Below are 27,100 nucleotides of genomic sequence, written 5' to 3' on the forward strand. Positions count from 1 at the left end.
TACAGTTGTGTAGGTTATAGTACAATAAACTTCATTTGATACTGCTTTAATTGTTGCACAGGTGCCTTTGCTTCTATCTTTCATTAGAGAGTTATATATAACACAGTTGATTGATTTCCATTAAAAGAATTATGACTTAATTTAAGAGCTACTAACTTTGTGGATGCAAAAGATTGCAATGCTGCACAACTACCAAGTTCTCTATTACAAATGTATATTTAAAAAGATAAATTTTGATTACAAGATATTTACATCAAATATATGGTGCTTTGGTCTCAGAATGACAAATTTATTATACTTCCACAGAAAGTACTTGATACCGAGTGTCATCTGTCATTTTGTCATAAACAGTGATCTTTTTACTAACTTTGCATTTTTGTTTTCTTAGGAACTGGTTTTCTATAGAATATATTATTAGTTAGTTTTGTTGTGAATATAGTATATCTTCTTGGTGTATATTAATTGTGCTCCAAGCATGCTTTTGAAAAACGAATTGGAGAGAAGGTGACAGGCTATAAGATGAACATGTATCTTGTTGATATATTAGTAATGCTTATCTGAAAACTTGAAGTCCCCCAAGACTATATTTCAAAATTGCTTTTCAATAGCATTGCCATATGACATCACTTTTTTCTGTTTTGGTTACTTTATTTTTTTAAAGGAGATTACATTTATGCTTTCCAGCATTGTATTTAAATATATCAGACTATATTTTAGGCTTTGCATTGTATCCTAAAGTCCAGCAGAGCCTTGAGAAAAATCAGTTCCAGAGTCAGGAGAACTCCCCCCTCCTCCCCCCCCCCCCCCCGAGAATTCCCAGCTACTTAACCACGTAATGTTTACATCTAGGCCCTCAAATGCTCTACCTTATCTCAAATGATATGATAATAATGTGTGGAAAGAGAAGTTGTCTCTCTGATAGTGGGAACCCAAGCCATCCAGGGCTTTATAGATGAGAAACATCACCTTGAATTGCACGCAGAAGTTGACCAGGAAGGAACTATTTTAAGAAAAGTAGTAACATATTCCTTGTGACTGGTTTCAGAGTAGCAGCCGTGTTAGTCTGTATTCGCAAAAAGAAAAGGAGTACTTGTGGCACCTTACCGACTAACAAATTTATTTGAGCATAAGCTTTCGTGAGCTACAGCTCACTTCATCGGATGCATTTGGTGAAAAATACAGTGGGGAGATTTATACACACACACACAGAACATGAAACAATGGGTTTTATCATACACATTGTAAGGAGAGTGATCACTTAAGATGAGCCATCACCAGCAGCGGGGGGGGGGGGGGGAGGAGGAAAACCTTTCATGGTGACAAGCAAGGTAGGCCATTTCCAGCAGTTAACAAGAACATCTGAAAAAAGAAAAGGAGTACTTGTGGCACCTTAGAGACTAACAAATTTATTAGAGCATAAGCTTTCGTGAGCTACAGCTCACTTCATCGGATGCAAATGCATCCGATGAAGTGAGCTGTAGCTCACGAAAGCTTATGCTCTAATAAATGTTAGTCTCTAAGGTGCCACAAGTACTCCTTTTCTTTTTGCGAATACAGACTAACATGGCTGCTACTCTGAAACAAGAAGATCTGAGGAACATTGGGGGGTGGGATGGGGTTGGGGGGGAGAAATAACATGGAGAAATAGTTTTACTTTGTGTAATGACTCATGATACATGGTCCTACTTCTTATTCAGCCAATCGCTAAGAGAAACAAGTTTGTTTACATTTACGGGAGATAATGCTGCCCACTTCTTATTTACAATGTTATCTGAAAGCGAGAACAGACGTTCGCATGGCATTTTTGTAGCATTGCAAGGTATTTATGTGTCAAATATCCTAAACATTCATATGCCCCTTCATGCTTTAGCTACTATTCCAGAGGACATGCTTCCATTCTGATGATGCTTGGTAAAAAAAAAAAAACAATGGGTTAATTAAATTTGTGACTGAACTCCTTGGGGGAGAATTGTATATCTCCTGCTCTGTGTTTATATGGCATTCTGCCATATATTTCATATTATAGCAGTCTCGGATGATGACCCAGCATGCTGTTAATTTTAAGAACACTTTCACTGTAGATTTGACAAATCGCAAAGAGAAGGTACCAATGTGAGATTTCTAAAGATAGCTACAGTACTCAACCCAAGATTTAAGAATCTGAAGTGCCTTCCATAATCTGAGATAGTCAGAGTGTGGAGCATGCTTTCAGAAGTCTTAAAAGAGCAGCACTCTAATGCGGAAACTACAGAACCAAACCACAAAAAAAGAAAATCAAGTGGTAGCATCTGACTCAGATGATGAAAATGAACATGCACTGCTTTGGATTGTTATCAAGCAGAACCCATCATCAACATGGACGCATGTCCTCTGGAATGTTGATTGAAGTATGAAGGGACATATGAATCTTTAGCGTATTTGGCACAGGGCCAGGTGAATGCCTGTTCTCACTTTCAGGGGACATTGTAAATAAGAAACAGGCATCATTATCTCCTGCAAATGTAAATAAACTTGTTTGAGCGATTGACTGAACAAGAAGTAGAACTGAGTGGACTTGTAGGCTCTAAAGTTTTACATTTATTTTATTTTTATATGCAGTTATTTTTGGTACATAATTCTATATTTGTAAGTTCAACTTTCATAATAAAGATATTGCACTACAGTACTTGTAATAAGTGAATTGAAAAATACTATTTCTTTATATTTATGTTTTATTATAAACATTTGCACTGTAAAAATAAAAGTGAGCACCGTGCACTTTGTATTCCATGTTGTAATTGAAATCAATATATTTGAAAATGTGCAAAACATCCAAAAATATTTAAATAAATGGTATTCTATTATTGTTTAACAACACTATTAATCACGATTAATTTTTTTTATAGCTTGACAGCCCTAATATTAACCTTAATATTACATTTATGAAAAATCTTGCCCCCTGCTGTATTTACTCACAAAATAACAAAAGGATCACATGGCTTTCTATGGCACCTCGAACTAAAGCTAAATAGAATGAGAATAGTCTGTAAGAGAAATGTAATGCAATGAAAATATACATCAGTTCTGAATATGAAGTGATTAGAGATTGGTAAAATTCTAATCCAGATCTAAGTGTTCAGGGTTATTCAGTTTTTGTTCAACTCATTTATGATGAAAGGTCACATGTGAAGTTCAGATCTGAGGTTTTAGTGCAGGTAATTAGCCTCTTAAACAACCTTTATAAGAGGTCATGTTAATGTAATTGTCATTATGCTGTAATCATGAAGTTGAATTTTAAAGGAATTGGATAATATTTCCCATTACATTTTGCAAGGAAACAGCCTACTGTTAAACTTAAAATAAGTAAATGTATTGGAAGATGTTTTATTTGTTGTTTAATTTTATTTGTATTACAGGAGCACCAGGACAGTGTGCTGGGTAATACCATGCAGAGTGTAATTGCATTATTGAATAATCTGGTTGCCCACAAAAATACAAACATGACTTTACTTTATGAACAAGGTATGTGTTTCTTATATTTGGCACCCTCCTCACTGCAAATATTTGCCTATGTATGTATCATAGCATGAGCTTTTCTACTCAGTGTACTTAATTATGTACTGTAGTTTATAATTACATAGCCACACTAAAGCTGGTGGTTCCTAAAGGAGCGACTAAGTGAAAGCTAAATTGTACCTGTAAGGCACAACTTTGTATAAGGGTGGTACAGAGCCCAGAGCACATGAACTTTGATTGTAACTGGTCCTTGCACACCTGGAGCATGCAGGAAGAAGGGAGGCTCCTTGTATTCTTCCTACCTTCCTATTCACACCTGTGAAAGGGCCAGTCACACTAGGACTATAAACTTCTTTCTTACTAATTAATGCCCCAGTCCTACATTGTGATCTGTATAGGCAGTCTGATGCACCCAGGAGGAGCCCCATTGACTTCAGTGGTCCTAACTATAAAAATCATTACACATCTAAATAAAAGGCAGATTCAGTAATAAAATGTGTTGAAATAGAGAATTTGGCTTCAGTTTACAAGATGTAGTGAGAAATTTCTGTTGCTGAAATGAGAATACATTTGTTTGAAAGCTTATCTATAAATTTGTAACCGCATTTTGCTAGCATAGACCATTTTTAATTACTTATTAACAATAGTACCCTGGGTTTTGTGAGTAAGGAAACATTGACAAGCCAACAAGACAAAATCTGCAACAGTACACTTGAATAGTTGTCACTTGTGCTATCATAATTCTGTGAATTTGACTGTAAACTCTTTGGGGCAACTTCTTTCTTTTGTGTGTTGAATAGAGCTTCAGACATATACAGACTGCTATATAAATAATAATGATATATTAGAACTTCAAACAGAAGTTATAGGTTTACAGGCTGGATGCAGAAATTACTGGGTGAGCTTCTATGGCCTAGGTTGTACAGGAGATCAGACAGTTTCAAAATGGTCCCCTTGACCTTAAAAATCTAGGAGTAATTAAAATATTAAAATCCTGGTGCTAATGGTATTTTTATCAGTTTAGGACATGTACTTAATTGAAATGTTGCTTGTAAACAGATTACTCATAATATAGAGAAAGCTCTTCTGTTTTGTTTAATTTTAAAATTAATTGCATTAACACTTTAAATCTGGTTATTCCCTAGTGCATATGCACTGATCTTTTCATAATTTTTAATACAACTTTTTGAATTAACAGTATTACAGTCTAAATTATGGATTCACATAAATTATAATTCACAACAGCTGCAAAATATTTTTAAATAAACTCCACACCATATGTATTTCCTCATTAGACTCAAAAAAGGCACCCTCATTTCTTGATAAACATTGTTGATTTCCACACACCTAAGTATGAAATCATCTAAATAGGTATGTACAGATCAGAAAACCTATATATGAGCTGTTTAATATTTGTTTGTTTTTTTGTTTTTTTATTAGTTGTATATATTTTGTAATTCTTTGAAAGACTTTGTCTTTAAAAAAACAAAACAAAATAATACATTTAAATTACATTAAGACTCCACAGCAAGCATCATGCCCCTGCCTGTCTCCTGTGTAAAAAGAAAAGGAGTACTTGTGGCACCTTAGAGACTAACAAATTTATTTGAGCATAAGCTTTCGTGAGCTACAGCTCACTTCATCGGATGCATTCCGATGAAGTGAGCTGTAGCTCACGAAAGCTTATGCTCAAATAAATTTGTTAGTCTCTAAGGTGCCACAAATACTCCTTTTCTTTTTGTGAATACAGACTAACACGGCTGCTACTCTGAAACCTGTCTCCTGTATGTAGTCTGCTGGGTCCCACTCTCATTTACTTTTCACATTACTTGGCAATGTGCTAGTTCTTTCCCACCTCTTATCTACTTTATGCGTCTCATCGCTCAGGGGGTAGTTCGTGGCTTGAGGAATTGGAATGTTATTTGAAATAGAAATGTTATTGAAGGCAGATGTGACATGGAGAGGACAGGCTTGGAGAAGGGAGAGTCCCAATAGGGATTGGATATGACACTAGTTGGGGCTCACCACACCTCACTGCCCTTACTTGGATGTACTTCACAGCAACCAGAAACAATTTCTCTATTTAAGTCTCAGCACCCTTAGGAACTGGTTAGTCTTCAAGGTACTAAATACCTGAAGCATAGCCAGTGTCTTATTGATTGAGGACCTAATCCTAAAGTTCACAACTTCTGACACCCAAGTCTGTAAGATAATTACAGAAATACTGATCTGGTAAAGATAGATTTGAAAGTTCTACTGGCCAAATAAAGGTGGGATGAATGCTGGCCTAAAGCAAAACAGAGGACTTGTTTACCTTTTCTCATTTCCCATTGTGACCGGGGTCCCGGGGAGCCAGCTGAGGTTGCTCAATTAGGGTGAACTGCAAAGAATGGGGCAGACTATCCCCAAAGCTGGTGGATAATTTAATACTTAGATTTACCAAGCCAGCACAAAACAGCTTTTTTATTATCTCACTGGTTGCCCAGAAGCCAACAACACAGTTCCCTTAAAATAACCCAGCCTCAGGGCTCCACCCAGATACCCAAATTGAGAATGATGAAGATTACCGAAAATCTTATTTCGTCATATAAAAAAGAAATCCCAAAGGATCAGACACATTACCTCCCAGGTTAATGAATATTCCAGATCTTACCCAAAAACACGCTTACAGCCAGTTCTTATTAACTAAACTAAAATTTATGAAAAAAGAAAAGAGAGTATGGTTAAAAGATCAGCATACATACAGACATGAGTTCAATTCTTGAGGTTCAGATTCATAGCAGAGATGGTAAGCTTTGTAGTTACAAAGAGTTCTTTCAGAAATAGTCCATAGGTTATATTCATTGTTTATATTTCAGGGCAGTGCAGTCACAATTGGGATCTCAGTCCTTGTGGCTTAGGCTTCTCCTGAATAAAACTTCAAGCAGATCTGAGATAAAAATGATTGGGACCCAAACATCTTTTATACAATTCAGGCCTTTTTTGACAGGTTGGAGTCCTTGGGGAACAATAGACCCTCATTTCTTAAGCATCCTCGTTAATTATTCACACAGACTAATAGAAAAGGAGTACTTGTGGCACCTTAGAGACTAACAAATTTATTTGAGCATAAGCTTATGTTCAAATAAATTTGTTAGTCTCTAAGGTGCCACAAGTACTCCTTTTCTTTTTGTGAATACAGACTAACAGGTGTGCTACTCTGAAACCTGACACAGACTAAAGTAAGGCAATTGCCTGTTTTTTCATCATTCACAGGTGATATACTATACACTTCAAAAAGAGGTGACTACAGCAATATCCCGCGTTTACAGTTCATTTAAATGCTAGGATTTTTTTTTGATCTCTGAATTTACAGAATACAGCATACAGGGACTGTTGATTACATTGTTGACCACTACCCATGTATATGTAAATACACAAAAACACAGACATTATCTCTCCATATGTCTTTAAGTTTGAATTTGAGTCATTTATCCTGCAGGACGCTTAACCCTTTCTAGCCATGCATCACACCCACAATAACTTTAGAATTCTTTCCTGCTGCATAAAGACACTTTAAAATTTGTATGGCACTATCTCAAGTTCCTGATTTTTGTCATCTTTATACACAGAGCAGGACATGATCTAGTGGTCTGGGAGATAATATTCTGTCTGTGACCTTGGGAAAGTCTATCTCAATTTCAGTTTTCCCATCTGTAAAATAGGGCCTTTTATAGTTCTTTAAAGATCCTACCCTAGAGGATTCTTATCCCTCGGTTTCAGCTCCCTAGCCAAGACAAGTGGAGCCCCCTTGAAATATTTTGGTCCATGGGGCAGTAGTAGTGGGATAGAGCATAACAGGTAATTAATTTTCTCTTGCTTCCCCATAGCAGTGTGAGAATTAACAAGTTAATGTACTTAAAGTGCTTTGAAAATGAAAAGCTCTATATACACTGAACGTTATGTGAGACTCCAGTTATGAAGTCAGTCCTGAAAAGTTATACTGCTGATGCTCCCTTTTATGATAAAGTAAATTCATAATTCCAAGGGGATCACTCATAAACATATTATAAATTATGCCCTAAAGATGCTTTTGTTTTGCTTCATTTATCTTGTGTTCAAATAATGCCTCACAGAAAGTTATTGAATTTGTTTTTTTTTTAACAGTTAAAACACTAGCAACTAAAACCCTCCTTCCTATTCTGACTATGATTCTATCTCTTCAGCTGCCAGGAAACCAATATTTTTGAAGGCAGATCAATCATAGATCCTAGTCATTCCCATTACTTTTGTACTTTTTAGTTTTTGGAATTTACTGTCTTTTTCCTCCCCAGGGGAGTTGTATTAGATTATGAAGATTGTAGAGTGGGTTACAGTCTACATGTTACTTTTTCTCCTTTCCTCAATCAATCTTGCATGATGGATCTTGCTTCATGATTATTTCTGCAGTTTCATATTGATAACAATGATAATGCCTTACATTTTAGCTGCTTTGATTCCAAAATCCTTTATGTAGACTACCATGAAGTCACATCTCTCTCCTCTGAACTACAGCCTTTTATGTCATAGAAAACATCAGATGTGTAATGAGGCTCACCTGTAATGTTTCTAGGTGAAATAGAGAATAACATATGTAACTGGATCTGTGAGGGGAATTTTAGAATGGTCCACGCCATCAATTTATACATGTGTGTCCCATTAAAATTAATGGAGAGTTCTGCTTAATAATCAGCTCCATGATATGGCCCAGAATAATTACCCAGGCTGGAATTCAGTGAGGACACAGGGACTAGCAGAATTACTTCAGTCTCTTGTGAAAAGTATAATCAGGTCTTAAATAACCAAAAGTATTTTGGTCATGTTTAACTCCCATCTAAAAGATTCGTATGGTTGGATGTCTCATAGGATTCTTTCTTTCAGTGTATCAACCATCAGGTGTTTGTCTTTTAAAACTTTAGTTTATAAGCCTACTCTCTGCCAAGTATATACAAATCTCAAGGCAAAACAAGGTAAAAAATGTCACTGTACACCTCATACAAAAAGGAAGTTGAGAAGGAGAATATTCTTAATCTTTAAAAAGGCTCTTAATGGATTAATGATTCTTCTTCATATCTCATCATTAACTTCAACTCTTGGTGATCAGATCTTGAAACCAATATCTTGCAATAATGCCATCTCAGATACACTTAGTAACTTTTTCTCTGACAGGATTTTACAGTTGTCACCATTTTAAAAGGTCGACATTTCGCAACATATAGCACGTAATTATCACTGATGCTCTATTCTAGATATTAGAAAAAACTGTAGTATCTGATTACTGTTTGCAAATGTTGAACATTATAGATGTACAGTAGATACTCACCTGCTTCTGTACTCTGAAGGCTGCTGGAACCCAATATATTGACTAGAATTTCAGTTTTAATAATAAACTGAGGGTGAAATAAAGAACTGCCTTACCTACGGTAAGTGAGTTACATTAGTGTGTAAGACTGTCGTATTTTGCAGAACATTTCACCCTCAGTTTATTATTTCTAGCACCTTTGTTTCCCTTCTCATTTATTTACAGAATATTTTATGTGAATTAGAGGTTGTCAGGAGCATTTAATTGTCCTCATTGTAGCAGCATTTCTGCCCATTGTGAATTTTGTTCTTGTCTTTTGGTACTCATTCAAAGGCAAGGAAATACTTCATTTTTACTGTCATATCAGCTGGCATGTCTTTTATAGAAAGAAATTGGACACATTTTACTAGAGGCAGAAATGTGTTTGTAAAGCGTCATTCTGTAGCTTCGCTTCTCAAAGATGAACATATCAGATTATTGCAGAGTAGACTGATGGACTAGAAAAAGGTTTTGGTAACCTTTATGTATATATCAGATCAATCATATTTGTATAAACTGATTTTTCAGGGAGGGCATAGAGGAGTAATTTGCAAGATTTCTATCTGCAACACTGAATCAGTCCAGTAGGTGGTTTACAGTCCAATTTTGGATATGTCCAGAATTATTCATTTGTTTACTCTATCTTTAGCTTCTTTGGCAGTCCAGTACTCCATTAACGGTTTGGGTTGGCAACTTTCTACTCGCACAAAACCAAACACCCTTGCCCTGCCCCGCATCCTTCTCCTTCCCTGAGGCCCCACCCCTTATCCGAGGCCCCATCCTCGCTCACTCTATTCCCCGCACCCCTCCGGTCGCTCGCTCTCCCTATCCTCATTCTCTCATTTTCACTGGGTTGGGGCAGGCGGCTGGGGTGTGGGTGGGTGCTCCGAGATGGGATTGAGGGGTTCGAAGGGTGGAAGGGGGATCAGGACGGTGCAGGGGGTTGGGGCACAGGAGGGGATCAGGCGTGCAGGCTCTGGGCGGCACTTACCTCAAGCAGCTCCTGGAAGCAGTGGCATGTCCCCTTCTGGTTCCTATGCAGAGGCGGAGTCAGGTGACTCTGCACACTGCCCTGTCCCAGCCAATGGGAGCTGCGGGGATGGTACCTGCAGACTGGGCAGCGCACAGAGCCCCCTGGCTGCCTCTAGGCATAGGAGCTGAAGGAGGGACATGCTGCTGCTTCGAGGAGTCACGTAGAGCCATGGCAGGCAGGGAGCCGGCCTTCGCCCCGCTGTGCCGTGGACCAAACTTCTAATGGCCCAGTCAATGGTGCTGATCCGAGCACCAGGGTCCCTTTTCGACCAAGCATTCTAATTGAAAACCAGACACCAGGCAATCCTATTAACAGTTTATCAAAATGTTTCAGATTTTTCTACCAAATGTTCACTCCTTTGCTGAAGTTAACAACTTTAGGACTATGAGGAGAGTTTAATCTGATGTGAAAAAGATATTTACATGTGAACTGTGTCTTCAGAAAGTGATTATTGTAAAGTGCTGGGGCATGGGTGGCCTACCTAGTGGGTGGAGCAGGACCTTGCCTCGTGCTTTTGGTGGCAGTTCGGGGAATAATAAGCGTAACTCTAGGGATCAGGGACCGGTCCAAAGGTGAAGCTGGAGTCAGGGTTGAAGGGCCAAGTTGAAGGTCATAACCGGAGTCAGAAGTGCAAGTCTAAGCTGAAGGGTAAGCTGGAGTCATAGTCAGAGATGTAGCCAAGAGTCAGAGCCAGGAGTCAGAAAACAGAATGAAGCAGGGGGGGCTGGGAGCAAGGGATGAGCAGGGTTTGGAGCAAGGACTGTCACTAGAAGCTGGCTGGATCAGGCAGTGAAAATGAGAGCAGGGTAAGCGCAGCTGTAGGTGTGGTATATAATGAGCAGATGCTGTTGCTTCTGCAAGGCTCCAGTAGCAGACCACTGTTTCCCCTGCTAAAATCAGGTAGTGCAACCATTTTGGAGGGAGCTCATTGGGCGCTACTGAGCTTGCTGGGTTCCCTAGGGACCAGGACAGGAGCCAACAGTGCCCCTCACAGTTTCCACTATATGGTGGAATTAGGGCTGTCAAATAATTTAAAAAAATAATTGCAATTAATCACAAGATTAAAAAATATAGTCGCAATTCATCGCAGTTTTAATCGCACTGTTAAACAATAATAGAATACCAATTTAATTTATTTATAAATATTTTTGGATGTTTTTCTACATTTTCAGATATATTGATTTCAATTACAACACAGACTACAAACTGTACAAATAGGCGTACAAATATATGCACTGTAAAAAGATAAACAAAAGAAATAGTATTTTTCAATTCACCTCAGACAAGTCTTGTAGTGCAATCTCTTTATCATGAAAGTGCAGCTTACAAATGTAGAATATTTTAACGTAACTGCCCTCAAAAACAAAACAATGTAAAACTATAGAGCCTACAAGTCAAAACATGAAGGGGCATACAAATGTTTAGCATATCTGGCACATAAATTCCTTGCAACACTGGCCACAACAGTGCCAGGAGAACACCAGTTCTCACTTTCAGGTGACATTATAAATAAGAAGTAGGCAGCTTTATCTCCTGTAAATGTAAACAAACTTTTTTGTCTTAACAGTTGGCTGAGTGGACTTTTCTGAGGTGAATTGGAAAACACTATTTCTTTTGTTTATATTTTTACAGTGCAAATATTTGCAAACTCAAGTAGTAATATAAAGTGACCACTGTACACTTTGTGTTCTGTGTTGTAATTTAAATCAACATATTTGAAAATGTAGAAAAACATCCAAAATATTTACAATAAATTTAAATTGGTATTCTATTATTGTTTAACGGTGCTATTAAAACTGCAATTAATAACTGTTTTTTTTAAATCTAGTTAATTTGTTTTATGTTAATTGCATGCATTAACTGCGATTAATTGATAGTCCTAGATGGAACATATGCCAAACTTTATCCCGCTGTGTTTGGAGTTGCCAAGTGTGTTGAATCTCAGGAACTAAAATGGAGATGAAAGTTCCAGGCTATTACCATCTAGAATGACACAACCAGCTTTAAAATAAACTTTAACAGCTCTTTCTGGCAAATGAGAGTGGGAGTAGCTTCTCTAAAACTGGAAATATAAATAAAAACACAAAATGACAGCATACAACAATCATTAAATCCAACACTATATTAAGGAAATATAGTAAGCACTCAACATGTGAACAGTTATTAAAAAAGGGAAAGAGCTACAATAAAATTTTGTAGAAGGATCTTAATAACTCATTTGCACCTCATGAAAAAAGATAATAATCAATCTTCACAGGTGAAGTATCCCATTCATTTTGTGGTCCACTGCTTTGACTTTTAGTCAAATGTCAAGAGATTAATTAGGTTTCAAATGTCTTTATGCATGTCGTATTATTAAAGTCTGTTAAATCTTGCACACTGAAAAAGTGACTCCCCTGGCAGCAACAATCCAGCATTAACATTTTTTAATAAAAAAGGTCATGTGTCATTTATAGATCTATAATTTAATTATAGGCAAACTGCAAAAGGTTCTGAGATCCAAATAAGCCCCCAAAGTCTTATAACTTATCCATACCTTTGGAGGAGGTTTTTCTACCATTCTTCCACCATACTTGTAGTCCAGGTCCTATTTCCAAAATTCTCTTAATTATTCTGCCTGTCAGCCAGTTCTTAGTAACAACTCTTGCCTCCCTAACCAGCTTCTCTCTTATTCTCCTGGTTGTCGTCCCCATTCATGTAGACTGGATGCTGGCCCTTCCTTATGAGAGAGCTGGCTCTCTGACCTATTCCGTCTTCCTTTGCCCCGTTATCCCACCTCTGTTGTGCTTCACTGAACCACTGTAAAGTATTTGTGATATCTCAGTGCTGAAAAAGTACCAGAAATTGCGGAATTGGATTGTGCATAGACTTAAGGCAGAAATAATAGTGGGTTATTGGAACAGCTGGGTTTGAGAAATGAAGAGCAGATATGTGGAGGACAAAAGAAAGGAACAGTCTCTAGTTCTCTTTTTGGGGAGAGGCAGTGTTTTCATCTAGAGTTGGGAGGAGATAGTCAGCTGGATTTGGGTAGGGATGGAAATCCTTTTAAGTCCTAACTTAACACCTATTTAGTACACTATTTGAACTGATGCACATATTTTAAGAGGTACAAGCTCAGTTTGGGTAGAAAGAAGAGCCAAGATTCAGCCTATTTTTTACTTTTTCTGAGCCCATTTGTTCATCCCCAGTGTAAGTGAACATATACTCACTCACTTGTATGAAGTGTGTATACCACTTTTAGTAGAGCAAGAGAACAGAAGTCTTGCTGCTGGGTAGAGACCATTGTTATGAGGAGGCTCTCTTTCCTTTCTCCCTACACATTGAGGTGATTCATTCAAAGGTAACAGATCAGGTTAAGAATCTTGGGGTCATTTTTGACCATGTTGGACATGCTTCGTAATTGATTGTCATATGCACAGTTTACACAGGCCACATTGTGATTTAGTCCTTAACAACTTTTCAACAGTAAACATACACCTTTGTGACAAAGAGACTTTATTATCATAATTTCCTTTTAGAAAAACTTAAGATTTTAGAAAGCTTTTCCAAAATGCAGCAGCAGCATATTTGTTCTCTTGCTCACATTCATATTACAGACACTGTGTATAAAGTGGTCCATAGAAAAATCAGTCATCCTATCTGAATAATTTTACCATGCTCATCACTGTAGTAGTACCTGAGCACCTGTTACTTAGTTCATATACAATATGTCTGTGGCTGTGAAGGGTAGGAGCAAGAGACAAGAAGTAAATTTACATATACAGAAAAAGAATTTTTAAACACTTTTATCAGTACTTAGGATCCAAAATGCTCTCAATGCAAAAGGGTAACTATATGAATATAATGGACATTTTTTTACAGCAAGAGTAAATCCTGACAGGTTGATTGCATCCTCTCTCAAAGTAGTAACAGGGATAGTTGTAAAAGTGTCTCTTGAGTTGGACGTCAGAGGAAGGGCCACACACGCTGGAAACACTCCAGAAGTCCTACCTGGGACACTTAGACAGGGAGCAACACTTGTTATACCTTCCTGCTAATAGTAAGGTCATCCTTTTTTTTTTCCCCCTATAATGAAACAAATTCACCTTTTTTCTCACACAGTTATTTTAACCTGAAGTAAATGAGCTCCTGAAGACAATATGTGCCGTCGTATTCCCATAGATAAGAGTTTATATGAGGAAACAATGTCAGCTAAGTCTGAACAATTGATTTTTATATCTTATCAATGGAGAGAAAAATGACTGTCTTATACGATATAGCAAAATCTTTGATATGGTGATGTAAAGTTCAGAATGCAAGGGCAGGAGAGTTTTAAGGGCTATCAGATGAGAACGACTGATCACACCAAGGACAACTCTTCATGTGTCACTGAACTATTTCAGATTAACACAAATTATTGAGGGAGAAAGATTAGAAACAAAAGTATATTCAGAAACAGTTAATTCTACAATATTATAATTTATGAGACACCCATCGCTGAGACTTGATTCACATATCTGGTCCAGTTTCACTTAATGATGGAAGGATTTTAGTCTAATCTGTTTTGTTTAATCTATCCTTAATTTGTAATATGTCTAATTTACAATTATTTAAAGAATACCAATCACGTACTATCTAGGTATTGATACCTGCCAAATACCTGCTCAAACAAAACTGTTATGCCATACTGTCTACAAGTTGCACCATCCATGGAACTAAGCCTCAGTACTGTGAAAAGCAAGATGGTAACCATAGGAAGTGTACTCCACTCCATGAGGTACAAGATTCATTCAAATGGAAGTCACTTTTTAATGACTGACTATCTGACTATCCTTTGGATGGTTTGCTGCTTTAAGAAACCTAGAGATCATAGAATCATAGAACTGGAAGGGACCTCAAGATGTCATCTAGTCCAGTCCCCTGCACTCGTGGAAGGACTAATTATCTAGACCATTCCTTAAGGTGTTTATCTAACCTGCTTTTAAAAGTGTCCAATGATGGAGATTCCACAGCCTCCCTAGGCAATTTATTCCAGTGCTTAACACCCTGACAGTTAGGAAGTCTTTCCTAATGTCCAACCTAAACCTCCCTTACTGCAATTTAAGCCCATTGCTTCTTGTCCTATCCTCAGAGGTTAAGAAAAACAATTTTTCTTCCTCCTCCTTGTAACAACCTTTTACATACTTGAAAACTGTTATCATGTCCCCTCTCAGTCTTCTCTTTTCCAGACTAAACAAACCCAATTTTTTCAATCTTCCCTCATAGGTCATGTTTTCTAGACCTTTAATCATTTTTCTTGGTCTTCTCTGGACTCTCTCCAATTTGTCCACATCCTTCCTGAAATGTGGTGTCCAGAACTGGACACAATATTCCAGTTGAGGCCTAATCAGAGCAGAGTAGAGCAGAAGAATTACTTGTCGTGTCTTGCTTACAACACTCTTGCTAATACATCCCAGAATGATGTTCGCTTTTTTTTTTTTTTGCAACAGACATTACACTGTTGACTCATATTTAGACTGTGGTCAACTATGACCCCCAGATCCCTTTCCCCAGTACTCCTTCCTAGGCAGTAATTTCCCATTTTGTTCATCCAGATTATTTTGAATTTTAATCCTATCCTCCAAAGCAACCCCTTGCAATCCCTCCCAAGTTGGTATCATCTGCAAACTTTAATAATGTATTCTGTAGTCCATTATCTAAATCATTGATGAAGATATTGAACAGAACTGGACCCAGAACTGATCCCTGTGGTACTCCACTCATTATGCCCTTCCAGCATGACTGTGAACCACTGATACCTACTCTCTGGGAATGGTTTTCCAACAAGTTTTGCACCCATCTTATAGTAGCTCCCTCTAGATTGCATTTCCCTAGTTTATTTATGAGAAGGTCATGCAAGACAATATCAAAAGCTTTACTAAAGTCAAGATATATCACGTCTACCACTTCCCCCCCATCTACAAGTCTTGTTTCCTGTCAAAGAAAGCTATCAGGTTGGTTTGACACAATTTGTTTTTGACAAATCCAAAATGACTGTTACTTATCACCTTATTATCTCCTAGATGTTTGCAAATTGGTTGCTTAATTATTTGCTTCATTATCTTTCAGCGTAAAGAAGTTAAGCTGACTGGTCTGTAATTCCCTGAGTTGTCCTTATTTCCCTTTTTATAGATAGGCACTATATTTGCCTTTTTCCAGTCTTCTGGAATCTCTCCCATCTTTCATGACTTTTCAAATAATCGCTAATGGCTCAGATATCTCCTCAGTCAGCTCCTTGAGTATTCTAGGATGCATTTCATCAGGCACTGGTGACTTGAAGACATCTAATTTGTCCAAGTAATTTTTAACTTGTTCTTTCCCTATTTTAGCCTCATCTGATCCTACCTCATTTTCACTGGCATTCACTACTCTAGACGTCCAATCACCACCAAACTTCTTGGTGAACATTTTTGAGGGTATGAATGCATCTGTTGCCTGTGTGTGAAAAAAATAGGTTCTGCCATCAGTATTTGCCCATGTGATGGCTGTTCAACAAGAGCTATAGCCTCCAGGCTGACTGTCACAATTACAGGGTGAGAACTGTGCTTTTGACCCCTTTTTCTCCCTCTTGAATTTACCCCTCAGGAGACAGGCCTAGCATCCTGCACCTCTTGCTAGGTGGAACCCCATAGTCGATCCACTCTTAGATTGGATCTCTGGGCTTCAGCCCCTTGCTTACCAACCATATTAGTATGACAGGTTTGGATGGTTTGGCACCTGTAAACCATGGGGAGCTGTGATCTGAGGTGGATTAAACCATAGCTCAGGTAGGTCCAACTTATTCCCATCTCTGGGTTGGGAGAGTCAGCCTCCTTCGTAATGGAAGTCCCTGTCTGTTTCAGTCAGATTGGGTGTCAGCATTAACCCACTCCACCCAAGATAAGCATTTTTGAGGTTTAGGATCCCCTTTGATCATATGCTGTCAGCCTAACAGTGAGAGCAATTAATCATTGGACCAGTTTTCCAAGGGTCATAGTGAATTCTCCATCACTGACCATTTTAAAACAAGTTTGAGTGTTTTTTCTAAAAGATCTGCCCTACAAATTATTTTGTGGAAGTTCTATGGCCTGTGCTACAGAGGAGGTTAGACTAGATGATCGTAATCGTCCCTTCTGGCTTTAGAATCTGTAAATCTAGAGAGCCACATAGATAGCTGTCATAAATATAAAGAGAAGGGTAACCACCTTTCTGTATACAGGGCTATAAAATCCCTCCTGGCCAGAGGCAACATCCTGTTACCCGTAAAGGGTTAAGAAGCTCAGCTAACCTGGCTGGAACATGACCCAAAGGACCAATAAGGGGACAAGATGCTTTCAAATCTTGTGCGTGGGAAGGCTTTTGTTTGTGCTCTTTGTTTACGTGGTTGTTCTCTCTTGGGACTAAGAGAGGCCAGACAAAAATCCATCTTCTCCAACTCATCCTAATCCAAGTCTCCAATATTGCAACCAGTATAGGTAAACCAGGCAAGGCGAATTAGTTTATCTTTTGTTTTATATAAATTTTCCCTGTGTTAAGAGGTAGGTTTATTCCTGTTTTATGTAACTTTAAGGTTTTGCCTAGAGGGGGATCCTCTGTGTTTTAAATCTGAATACCCTGTATTTTCCATCCTTATTTTACAAAGATGATTTTTACCTTGCTTTTTTTTTTAAATAAAATCCTTCTTTTAAAAACCTGACTGATTTTTCCTTTGTTCCAAGATCCAGGGGTTTGGGTCTTTAATAATTTTGTAACCAATTGGTTAGGATATTATTCTCAAGCCTCCCCAGGAAAGGGGGGGAGTGTAGGGCTTGTGGGGAATATTTTGGGGGAAAGACATCTCCAAGTGGTCTCTTTCCCTGTTCTTTGTTTAAAACACTTGGCGGTGGCAGCATACTGTTCAAGGACAAGGCAAAGTTTGTACCTTGGGGAAGTTTTTAACCAAAGCTGGTAAAATAAGCTTAGGGGGTTTTTCATGCGGGTCCCCACATCTGTACCCTAGAGTTCAGAGTGGGGAAGAAATCCTGACAGTAGCTACTTCCCAATTGCATTGTGATCTTAGCTCCTTTGGAGCCCTTTACCTAAGATGTCTTGTCTTTGCCATTGTTCCTGTTAGTTTCTCCTTTAACAGCCTCCTTGGATTTAACTCTTGGCTGTCAGGCAGCTTAATATCAAACAGATAATGTGAGGGGCAGATGATATTTATAAAAAATACTACACATCATTCTTTCATTCTCCACATGGAGAAAGCAAGTGATCCTGCAAAAGGGAGAATCGTCCTCAAACTCTTACCCTGTCATTCATCCATATGATGGATGGTCATATTCTGATCCCTAGAGATTACAGCTTCATTCAGATCCATTCTAAAAGGTACTTCTCCTGCAGTGCAATTTAAGTGACATCTTTACACCTTTCCCTGTTACTACAGTGAGGCAGGATACAACCCAACCCACATATCAGGATTTGTGGCTATGTCATTTAGGAGAGAATAAATGATCAAGTAAAATGATTTTTTTTCTTTGTAATGAAAGTGTAGCTATTATATTAAATACAATGTGCCATTAGTGACACAAACTATTAGTCATTAGAGATGATAAATTAAGGTATAATGACAACAGTGTCACTACGTAGTTTGTAAGATATAAATTGTAAGCTGCTGGATGGTTGTAGAAAATGAAATTCAAAACACAGATTCAACAGTTATCACCTTGTATTCTGTGTATTATTTAGCAGCCAGTATTTATTTTGATTTCTAGCTGAAAGATAGTCAGTCACATATTGATTAGACTGAGACAATTTAAAGTTTGTACAGAGTTTTGAAGATGAAAAGTACTATACACAGTAAGAATTAAGTGATATTATTCATTATTCTGCCATTGAGCCAATATTCCTCTTCTGCTATGTTTAATTGACTCCACTGAAAGTAGTGCACTCTGTCAATCACTGAGATCAAGTGCTGCTGCTGGAGAGGCCAGTTCAGTGCAGTGGACAGCTGTCTTGTGAATCCATTTGTAGGAATTTATTTCATTTTGAGGTTTTTGTTACATTTTCCCAGTGGCTACCCCTGTCTTCCAGGCAAGAATATTTTTTCCTTCTAAGTTATTTGCAGAAAAAAATGTGGACTAAACAAATGTGCTTCCCATGCAAATGAATTTGCAATTTAAGCAGCCCAGGGAAATCTAATCTTTAAAATACATTTCTCCTTTCCTAAAATAGAAAGGACATTATAACATAACAGAATACGTGTGCAAAACTTAAAAATTGCCAATCTGTTTATATTTTAAAACGAAACTGGAAAAGTAGCTCATCTTACATTTAGCAATCTAGATCCAAATTAAGGATTTATGCTTTCCCTGCAACAGCTGATGACACCAGAAACACTTAGAAACATTTTTATTTACTCCTTGAACTGTTTTACATGGTTGTAAAGTCACCTTGCCTCTATCCAATCGGCTGACTGCTCACTTTGCATTGGCCTCGTGGCCGACTTTCCACCCTTCCATTGTTCATGCAAGAGAGCATCTCAGGACAAAGACTCAGGCAATCTGGGTTCTACTCCCCACTCACCTCCCTAGTGATTTACTTTTTCTACTTGTAAAAGGGGGATAATATTTACCTACTCACAGGAATGTTGAGAAGTTGAATTCAGTAAAGTTTGTAAATCACTTTGAGATTATATAGAAGTGCAAAATATTGTTCTAATGGTCAAAGTTTTTGCCTTTGATACTCCTGCCATCTAGAATAGCCTTTCTCTAGCTGTCCATCATGAGTACACCTTCTTTCAGTTTCACCTAAAAACATGCTTTTTATTTCTAACCTTTACTTCTTTACTTCTCTCTCTCATTGCTACTCTCTAACTGTATTTAATTCAGTAGACCATTTTGGGATGCAATCTGTACATTGGGTACATGAGAAATATAATTGTGTGTGTGTGTGTGTGTGTGTGTGTGTGTGTGTGGTGTGTGTGTGTGTGTGATCCTTTTCTCTGAGTAAATTTATTTTGGAGTCTAAAACCTTATCTACACCCAGAAGTTGCACCAGTTTAACTTAAATCAGCTTTTTACCTGATTAAGGAAAACCCCTGCAAAACCTTATGTAAACAGTCTTACTTTGGTTTAAGAATGGCTTATTTCATTTTCGTTTAAACTTGTTCCTAATTGATTTAAGCTAAATTCTTATAAACCAGGTATGAATATACTTAGTCTCCATGAAACCTTTTGCATTGGTTTAACTAAATGAATGTTAAAACCTTATATTTAGTTAAACCATTGCAATTTTGCATGCCATTAAGCCCTAATTTGGAAGACATCACTTTCTCTATTTTTCAAATAGAGCTTTCTCTGTGGAAACCTTTACTTTTAGATGATATACAGTTATTTCTATAGATACGTAATTGGTTGGCTGAAGCACTTGAGATGCTCTTTTCCTTTGTTCAACAGAAAGTCAGTGTTTCACTTGACATTTTGTAGATGAATAGGAAGAAAAATAGGGCACTGCTTTTATACAAAAGTTTCTACTGAAACTGGATAAAAAAAATCTGGTCCCAGTCTTTTTAAACAGCATCTGTGACTAAATATTTTGATCTGCTGTTTTACACCCCTGTAACCAAAAATTCTTTCTCTTTTGGGATAGTAAAAGCAGGGAAGATGTTGTTTTTCTTGCTTCTACCTGCCATGTGATATTTCAGAAAGATGAGAAAATGTAGTGCAAATTATTTTTAACTTATATCCATTCAGTTTCAGCTTGTCCATATCTTTTTTTGAAGGCCATTCTCATTTTTGCCATATGGTGGGTTACTTACTCAAAAACCTACATATGCTCCCTGCATTAAGTTTCTCCTTCATTCTGTTGTTTAAAAGTTGAAGTATTGTTTATGGCTTTATTGATGCTTTTAAAATGTCATATTTCATAGTTATTTTGCCCAGACTGTTATATAGACAGTAGAACCTCAGAGTTACAAACTGACCAGTCAACCAGACAGCTCATTTGGAACCGGAAGTATGCAATCAGGTAGCAGCAGAGACACCCACACCCCCCAATAAAAAGCAAAGACGGTTGTACTGTGTTAAATGTAAACTACTAAAAAAAAAAAAAAGGAAAGTTTAAAAAATAAAAAAAAAGATTTCACAAGGTAAGAAAACTGTTTCTGTGCTTGTTTCGTTTAAATTAAGATGGCTAAAAGCAGCATTTTTCTTCCACATAGTAAAGTTTCAAAGCTGTATTAAATCAATGTTCAGTTGTAAACTTTTGAAAGAACAAACGTAATGTTTTGGTCAGAGTTACGAACATTTCAGAGTTGTGAACAACCTCCATTCCCGAGGTGTTTGTAACTCTGAGGTTAAACTGTAGCTTTTTGAAGATGACAGTCATGAATTATGACTTTTCACTGATAGTGGCATTATTGCTATACTCATCATTCTATATAGACAATAATTATTAGTGAAATTATCCATTATGTGCTTACAAGACAACATTAGTCTCTTGTTATGAAAAGCTTTTGAAAACATTTGCCCTGTCCTTTCTAAATGTAGACAGCTATGGTATATCGTGTGGCCCCAAAAACAAAACTAACCTTGAATGACACAAAGATCACCAGGATTCATCAGTAAATTATCATAGAACTCATTGTAATGTGCAGATTTATGCCATGATTTCATTTTATATATATTGCATGAATATTATGGTACTTTTACCTACTCTGTATTTTCCAACAAAAGTCTTGGTTGTATCAAACATCAGTGAATTCAGACAGCATCTAGTTATTGCAGTGGACTTGAAAAGTGAGTTTAGAGGTAGTATTTGGGAATTACTGAAAGGGAAGGTTGTCAGTAAATTGTGGCGAAGGTGGTTACTGGAGTCAAGGTTATAGGTTATCAAGGCATGGTCAGGGATTTTGGCAGCAGATATGGAAGGGAAGGATAATATTTCTTTAGCAAATATGTATTAGGTACAAATGGCCAGCAGTGTGTGTTGCACATGGCAACGTTTTTCTTCAGTGTTATCTTTCTCCAGTCTTTGGCATCAGTGTGGTGAAATGCTTTACAGTCCACTCTTTGAGTTTTGCCACAGGATTTCTGTTTCATCCACATCTGCCCTGGCCACTCTTACAGTTGATATTCCAGTTTACCAGAAGCTGCAAAGAGAGATGATGAATTTGCAGCTTTGAATTGCAGCTGTCTCCGTGTGAGCAGCATAGCAGGATGATGAATTGAAGACTCGCTTCAAAATTCCAAAGCTGTTTGCCGTTTTGGAATCCATGTGCATGCTCAGACACTGGCTATATGTAGTTCTGGCCTAATTTTCAGCCTGTTTAGATCCATGCATTCAACTTTGAAAATTGGTACTATTTTATATGTGCCTAAAAGTTTCAGCATGTGCATGTTTGAGATTCTTTAAAAAATTGAATCTTATTTTCAAAGTAGAAAACATTGATTTTTGTGGCACTGTTCTATTGCACTGACTTTATATTTATTATATCAATATTGTGATTTATGCAAATTTAATGGGCCAGATTCTTATCTGTAATGGGGGGGGGCGGGGATCAAAAGAGAACCAATCACAGCTTTCTGATTCTGGAATAGGTCCTATGCTGGCCTCGTGTAGATTAGGGCAGACTCAGGCTGCTCTAATTTGTGCCTGCCAGCCATGGATTGCTGGATTGCCTGTACACTGCAACTCCAACTGACATGGCCCTCCACACTTTTACTGGTCCTCTACACCAGGGGCTGCAGAGGAAAGAACCTGCCAAAAAAAGGCAGTTATGCAAGTTCTATGACTGGTTGGGATTCGTAGGGGAATCCCCAGAAGGGGGTTTACCATATCGGAATTTCCTATGGAGTCAAGCCAAAGAATTTGGTCCAGTAATCTTACATGATGGATGCTGTGCTGATGCAATAAACCTGATAGGTATTCAGGGTTGTTGTGATGACTGGTCTGCTGTATTCTGATTGTGTTAGAGAAAAACCTGTTAGCCTCAGCCAGTCATGGACCAGTTTATATATAAATATCTTGAAATAAAAAAAATACTGTACTTTTATGTGTAAGCAGATTTCTTCCTGGCTGAAGTTTAATTGCCAGACTGCTAGACATAATCACCAGGGCTTGGAGAGCCTCCCTCCACCCCCACAGTAAGGGTATAAGGCAGCCCTCATGACTTTGCCAGAGAAGTTGATTTCCACATTGGGTGGGTGCCATCCTCTTCTTTTTCTTAAGAAAAGCTGACTGGCTACAAACAAAGATAGCTCCCCACAGGGCAGAAAATGGATGGAGATAAGCATGAAGGACACAGTGTGCTATCTAGACTTGCCACACCTTTGATAATTAGAGAAACTAAAGGGTGCTTGAGACCATTACCTAGTTTTTAACCCTGTGGGGATAGGCAAGGAGAGGTGAGTGGTCCCAGTGGACGTTGCTCCCCAAAGATTCTGATGGCACACAGTGCAGGTGTTTTGATCCTGCATGTATGAATATGCAGAGACTCATCTCAAAGGACTCCAGATACTGGTAATTAACCTTCATTTTCATATTCAATTTTATCAATCAATAAAGATTAACATTATCGCAAACTGTTGTCATGGATTCAATTTAGTACAATGTCAGATTCCATTTAGTATAATATTGTGTCCTTTGCCAAATGGTCTAGCAGCTGCAACAATTCTTAAAAACTGTAGTTTTAAAATCAAAGTATTCTCACCCTGGAATTGATAATCCTGCCATAGACATGTGAGTGGACGAAGAGGAGTAGGAATAAATATTTAATGTCTCTTCTTAGAGAGGGTGACTTCTCAATAGGGATATGTTTGAAGTCTTGTACTTATCTTTTACTAAATATAAATTTATGGGAACATTAGTCAACTGTATTTATTTCTGCAATTTAGAAGTGTTTAAAAGCTTTAGAGTTGTCTGCAGCCAAGGTTCATTGGTCCTTATCACTCTCAGTCCAGAGACTCTTGAAGGCTCAGCTGAAGCAATTAGTGCTGCTAACTTTGTTTAAATGCTGTTGACTGCTGCACTGAATGTTGACAGTTTGTGACAAATAGTTTAATAATGCATCCATATTCTGAAACTGTTCATATCTAGATTTTTCAGGTTTTGTCCAAAAGGCAGCTTTCAGATTTTCAATATAGTCTCTCAAGGATTTTGGTAAAAAGGGAAAGGCATGTGTGGATTTTTGAAGCAGATAATCAAGGATTAATTTTATGTGACAGTCTATTATTAAAATCTCTGTCTCTCTCTCACTCACAGCATTCTAGTTCTAAATTAACCCCAGGATACAACTTCCTCTATATTATATCACATGGTAATTGTTGCAGGCTTGATGTTTCTGAGCATTAAATAAAAAAAATTCTGAAAATCTTGTTGACACCAAGAATTTCCTGATCTAAAATAAATGAGCAGGTTTGAACCTGCTAATGAAGAACTTTTTGTTTTATTTTTGCCATTAATTTGACAACTTCCTCCAGCCTTTGCTTTTGTATAAACATCTACTTTTACAGTATATTAATGTGCAGAACACAAACTAAATCTTCCCATATCAGTGTGACACAAATCTGCCCAAGCAAAACAGCATTGCATAAAATCTTAATAGAGTTATAGAGGTGATTTTAAAGAAGGGTTCTTCCCAAAGGTTAAGCTGTTTTAGGACACCTGCTAAAGTGTTTTCTTCTCCTGTGTGGGTAGCTAAAAGCAACTGTTCTATTTGAAAAGTTCGTAATCATATCTGATTTCTAGCTCATAAAAATCATAGGAATTTTGTTCCACATTTTTATTGTGTTGGAGGATATAAAGGGTTTGAGATTAATGTCTGTCAGTACCTGAATGCAAATATAGTATTTTGTGGAATATTTATGTTGCACATCACAGCACCCGCAGCAGCACCTGCAGCACTTTTCTAAAAACTCAGCACATAGAAATTACTTAGAATTTCTATGTGTCTGTGACCGTCAGACTGTTCACTGGAGCATTTGTAACTGCTGCCTTTAGAACAGGAATAGGTAATTGAGGAGGTTGTGGAAAATACCAAAGGTGTAAATGTCGCTATATAGTAAATATTTGGATAACCATCTTTTGGAAATCTTTCTTAAATGTGAAAAAATTGAATATTTCTGAAATGCACATGTGTACAAAAAATTCTAACTGAAGAACTACTAAAAAGCCTACTATACTGGATATTATCAACAAAAGTAGTGAATTCTGACAACAAACTTTTTTATTTTTTTAAATTCAATCTTCCTTTTTTGGAAACTGACATTTCTAGGATTTGGATAAATGGTATTTATGACATACCAGGGTGCTATCCAGATCAGTGAAGGACTGTGTCACCCATGTTCTGCAATCTTGGGTGTCTTACAATACCTTGCTGGTAGTAGCTCCCACCTGGTCTACTCACAAACAGCCTTTCAGCATGCATCCCACCCCCAAGTGTCTGTGTGTAACAGCAGCCTACCAGCCACACTTGGGTTACACTTGGACTCTCACCTGTCTTGGTTATTCTGCAGGGTAAGCCCAACATACACAAGATTTTCCTCCAGAAATGTATGCCCAGCCCTTTCCTAGATAGTCCAAAACTATGAAGTCCTTTATTCCTTTAAAGGAATAATATACACCAGATAGCTTAAATGGAGTTACCTAGACAATTTTACTTAAACACAGTGGATTAAATAAAACAATACAAGAAGTTTATTGTATACCCCAACGAGCGGCACTAGCTATGTTGGGAGGAGAGCGTCTCTTGCCAACATAGTGCTGTCCACACCAGCGCTTTTGTCAGTGAAACTTATGTCAGTCGGGGTGTGGTTTTTTTCACACCCATGACTAACTAAAGTTTTGTCAACAAAAGTGCTAGCATAGACAAAATACAAGAGACAGGGATTTTGGTGAAGGAAGGAGACCTCATGCTGTTTCTTTGCTAAGAAGCAGATCTCTTTCTCTGCCCCCCTTACTTGCTAAAGAATTGCCATTTGATGAGTGATGGCTTTAACACCGGGCTGGGGCATCAACTTGCCCTTTGTCTTTGAGAAACTGGTTTAGCCCCTCCCCAGATTAATCTGGGAAACACACTTCAGTCATAATTTCAGCTTTCATTCATATGTTGACACATAATGTTGCTAAAAGCATTTTACCATGATATTATTGATCAGCAAGTTTTGAGTTTTCAAATGATACCTCACAAGTCATGTCTTATACAAAGATTATTACAGTAGGGTGTGAATACGGGGGTGCATTCTACCGCAGTATTATTTTAATTTTAGCAAACATGGCAAGATTGTCAGATTGAAGACCTCTGTCAATAGAAATGTGTCAACATATGTAGCAACAGCACAAGTCAGTATCCTATAATGTTCTGTCAAGCCCCTCTTGGGATGATAACATTATTTAGTCTTCATACTGTGACAAAGTTCCTCCTCTACCTTGGTGGGTCTTGCGCTTATTGGCGGATTTGCTCGCCTTGGAACTTCATGGCAGCCCTCAGTTTGTCCGTTTTCGTGAACCTATAGTCCAAGTCAACTCCTCCTGTGTCTGACCAGGAGTTGGGAGGTTTGGGGGGAATCCGGGCCCGCCCTCTAATCCAAGTTCCAGCCCAGGGTCCTGTGGAATGCAGCTGTCTAGAGTGCCTCCTGGAACAGCTGTGCGACAGCTACAACTCCCTGGGCTACTTCCCCATGGCCTCTTCCCAACCCCTTCTTTATCCTCACCGTAGGACCTTCCTCCTGGTGTCTGATAATGCTTGTACTCCTCAGTCCTCCAACAGTATGCGTTCTCACTCTCAGCTTCTAGCACCTCTTGCTCCTAGCTCCTTACACGTGCACCACAAACTGAAGTGAGCTCATTTTTAAACCCAGGTGCCCTGATTAGCCTGCCTTAATTGATTCTAGCAGCTTCTTGATTGGCTGCAGGTGTTCTAATCAGCCTGTCTGTCTTAATTGTCTCCAGAAGGTTCCTGATTGTTCTGGAACCTTCCCTGTTACCTTACCCAGGGAAAAGGGACCTACTTAACCCGGGCCTAATATATCTGCCGTCTATTACTCTCCTGTAGCCATCCGGCCCGACCCTGTCACAATTCTGATTTAGTGCTTTGTGCTTTTCTGTGTCTGCCAACAAGGATCCCATTTGTGATCTGGATTAGTCTTCAGCACTGAGAACCTGTCTCTGCACTGGGAGCTAGACTTGAAACTGATTTTACATAGGCCATTGGACGCTAAATTCATTCAGTCTTTAGA

The 27,100-nt window shown here is 38.0% G+C and overlaps 1 protein-coding gene across 1 annotated transcript in view; it reads left to right on the forward strand.

Annotated features, from left to right (window-relative positions):
- The window catches only part of ULK4 (unc-51 like kinase 4), a 417,484-nt gene that overhangs the window by 283,168 nt on the left and 107,216 nt on the right, over nucleotides 1–27,100 (forward strand). Inside the window, exon 33 of the mRNA XM_043508874.1 lies at nucleotides 3,396–3,501. Coding sequence (XP_043364809.1) covers nucleotides 3,396–3,501 — 106 coding nt within the window. The remainder of the gene's footprint in view (nucleotides 1–3,395; nucleotides 3,502–27,100) is intronic.

This window comes from Dermochelys coriacea, chromosome 2, assembly GCF_009764565.3.
Source record: "Dermochelys coriacea isolate rDerCor1 chromosome 2, rDerCor1.pri.v4, whole genome shotgun sequence".
Lineage (NCBI taxonomy): Eukaryota > Metazoa > Chordata > Testudines > Dermochelyidae > Dermochelys > Dermochelys coriacea.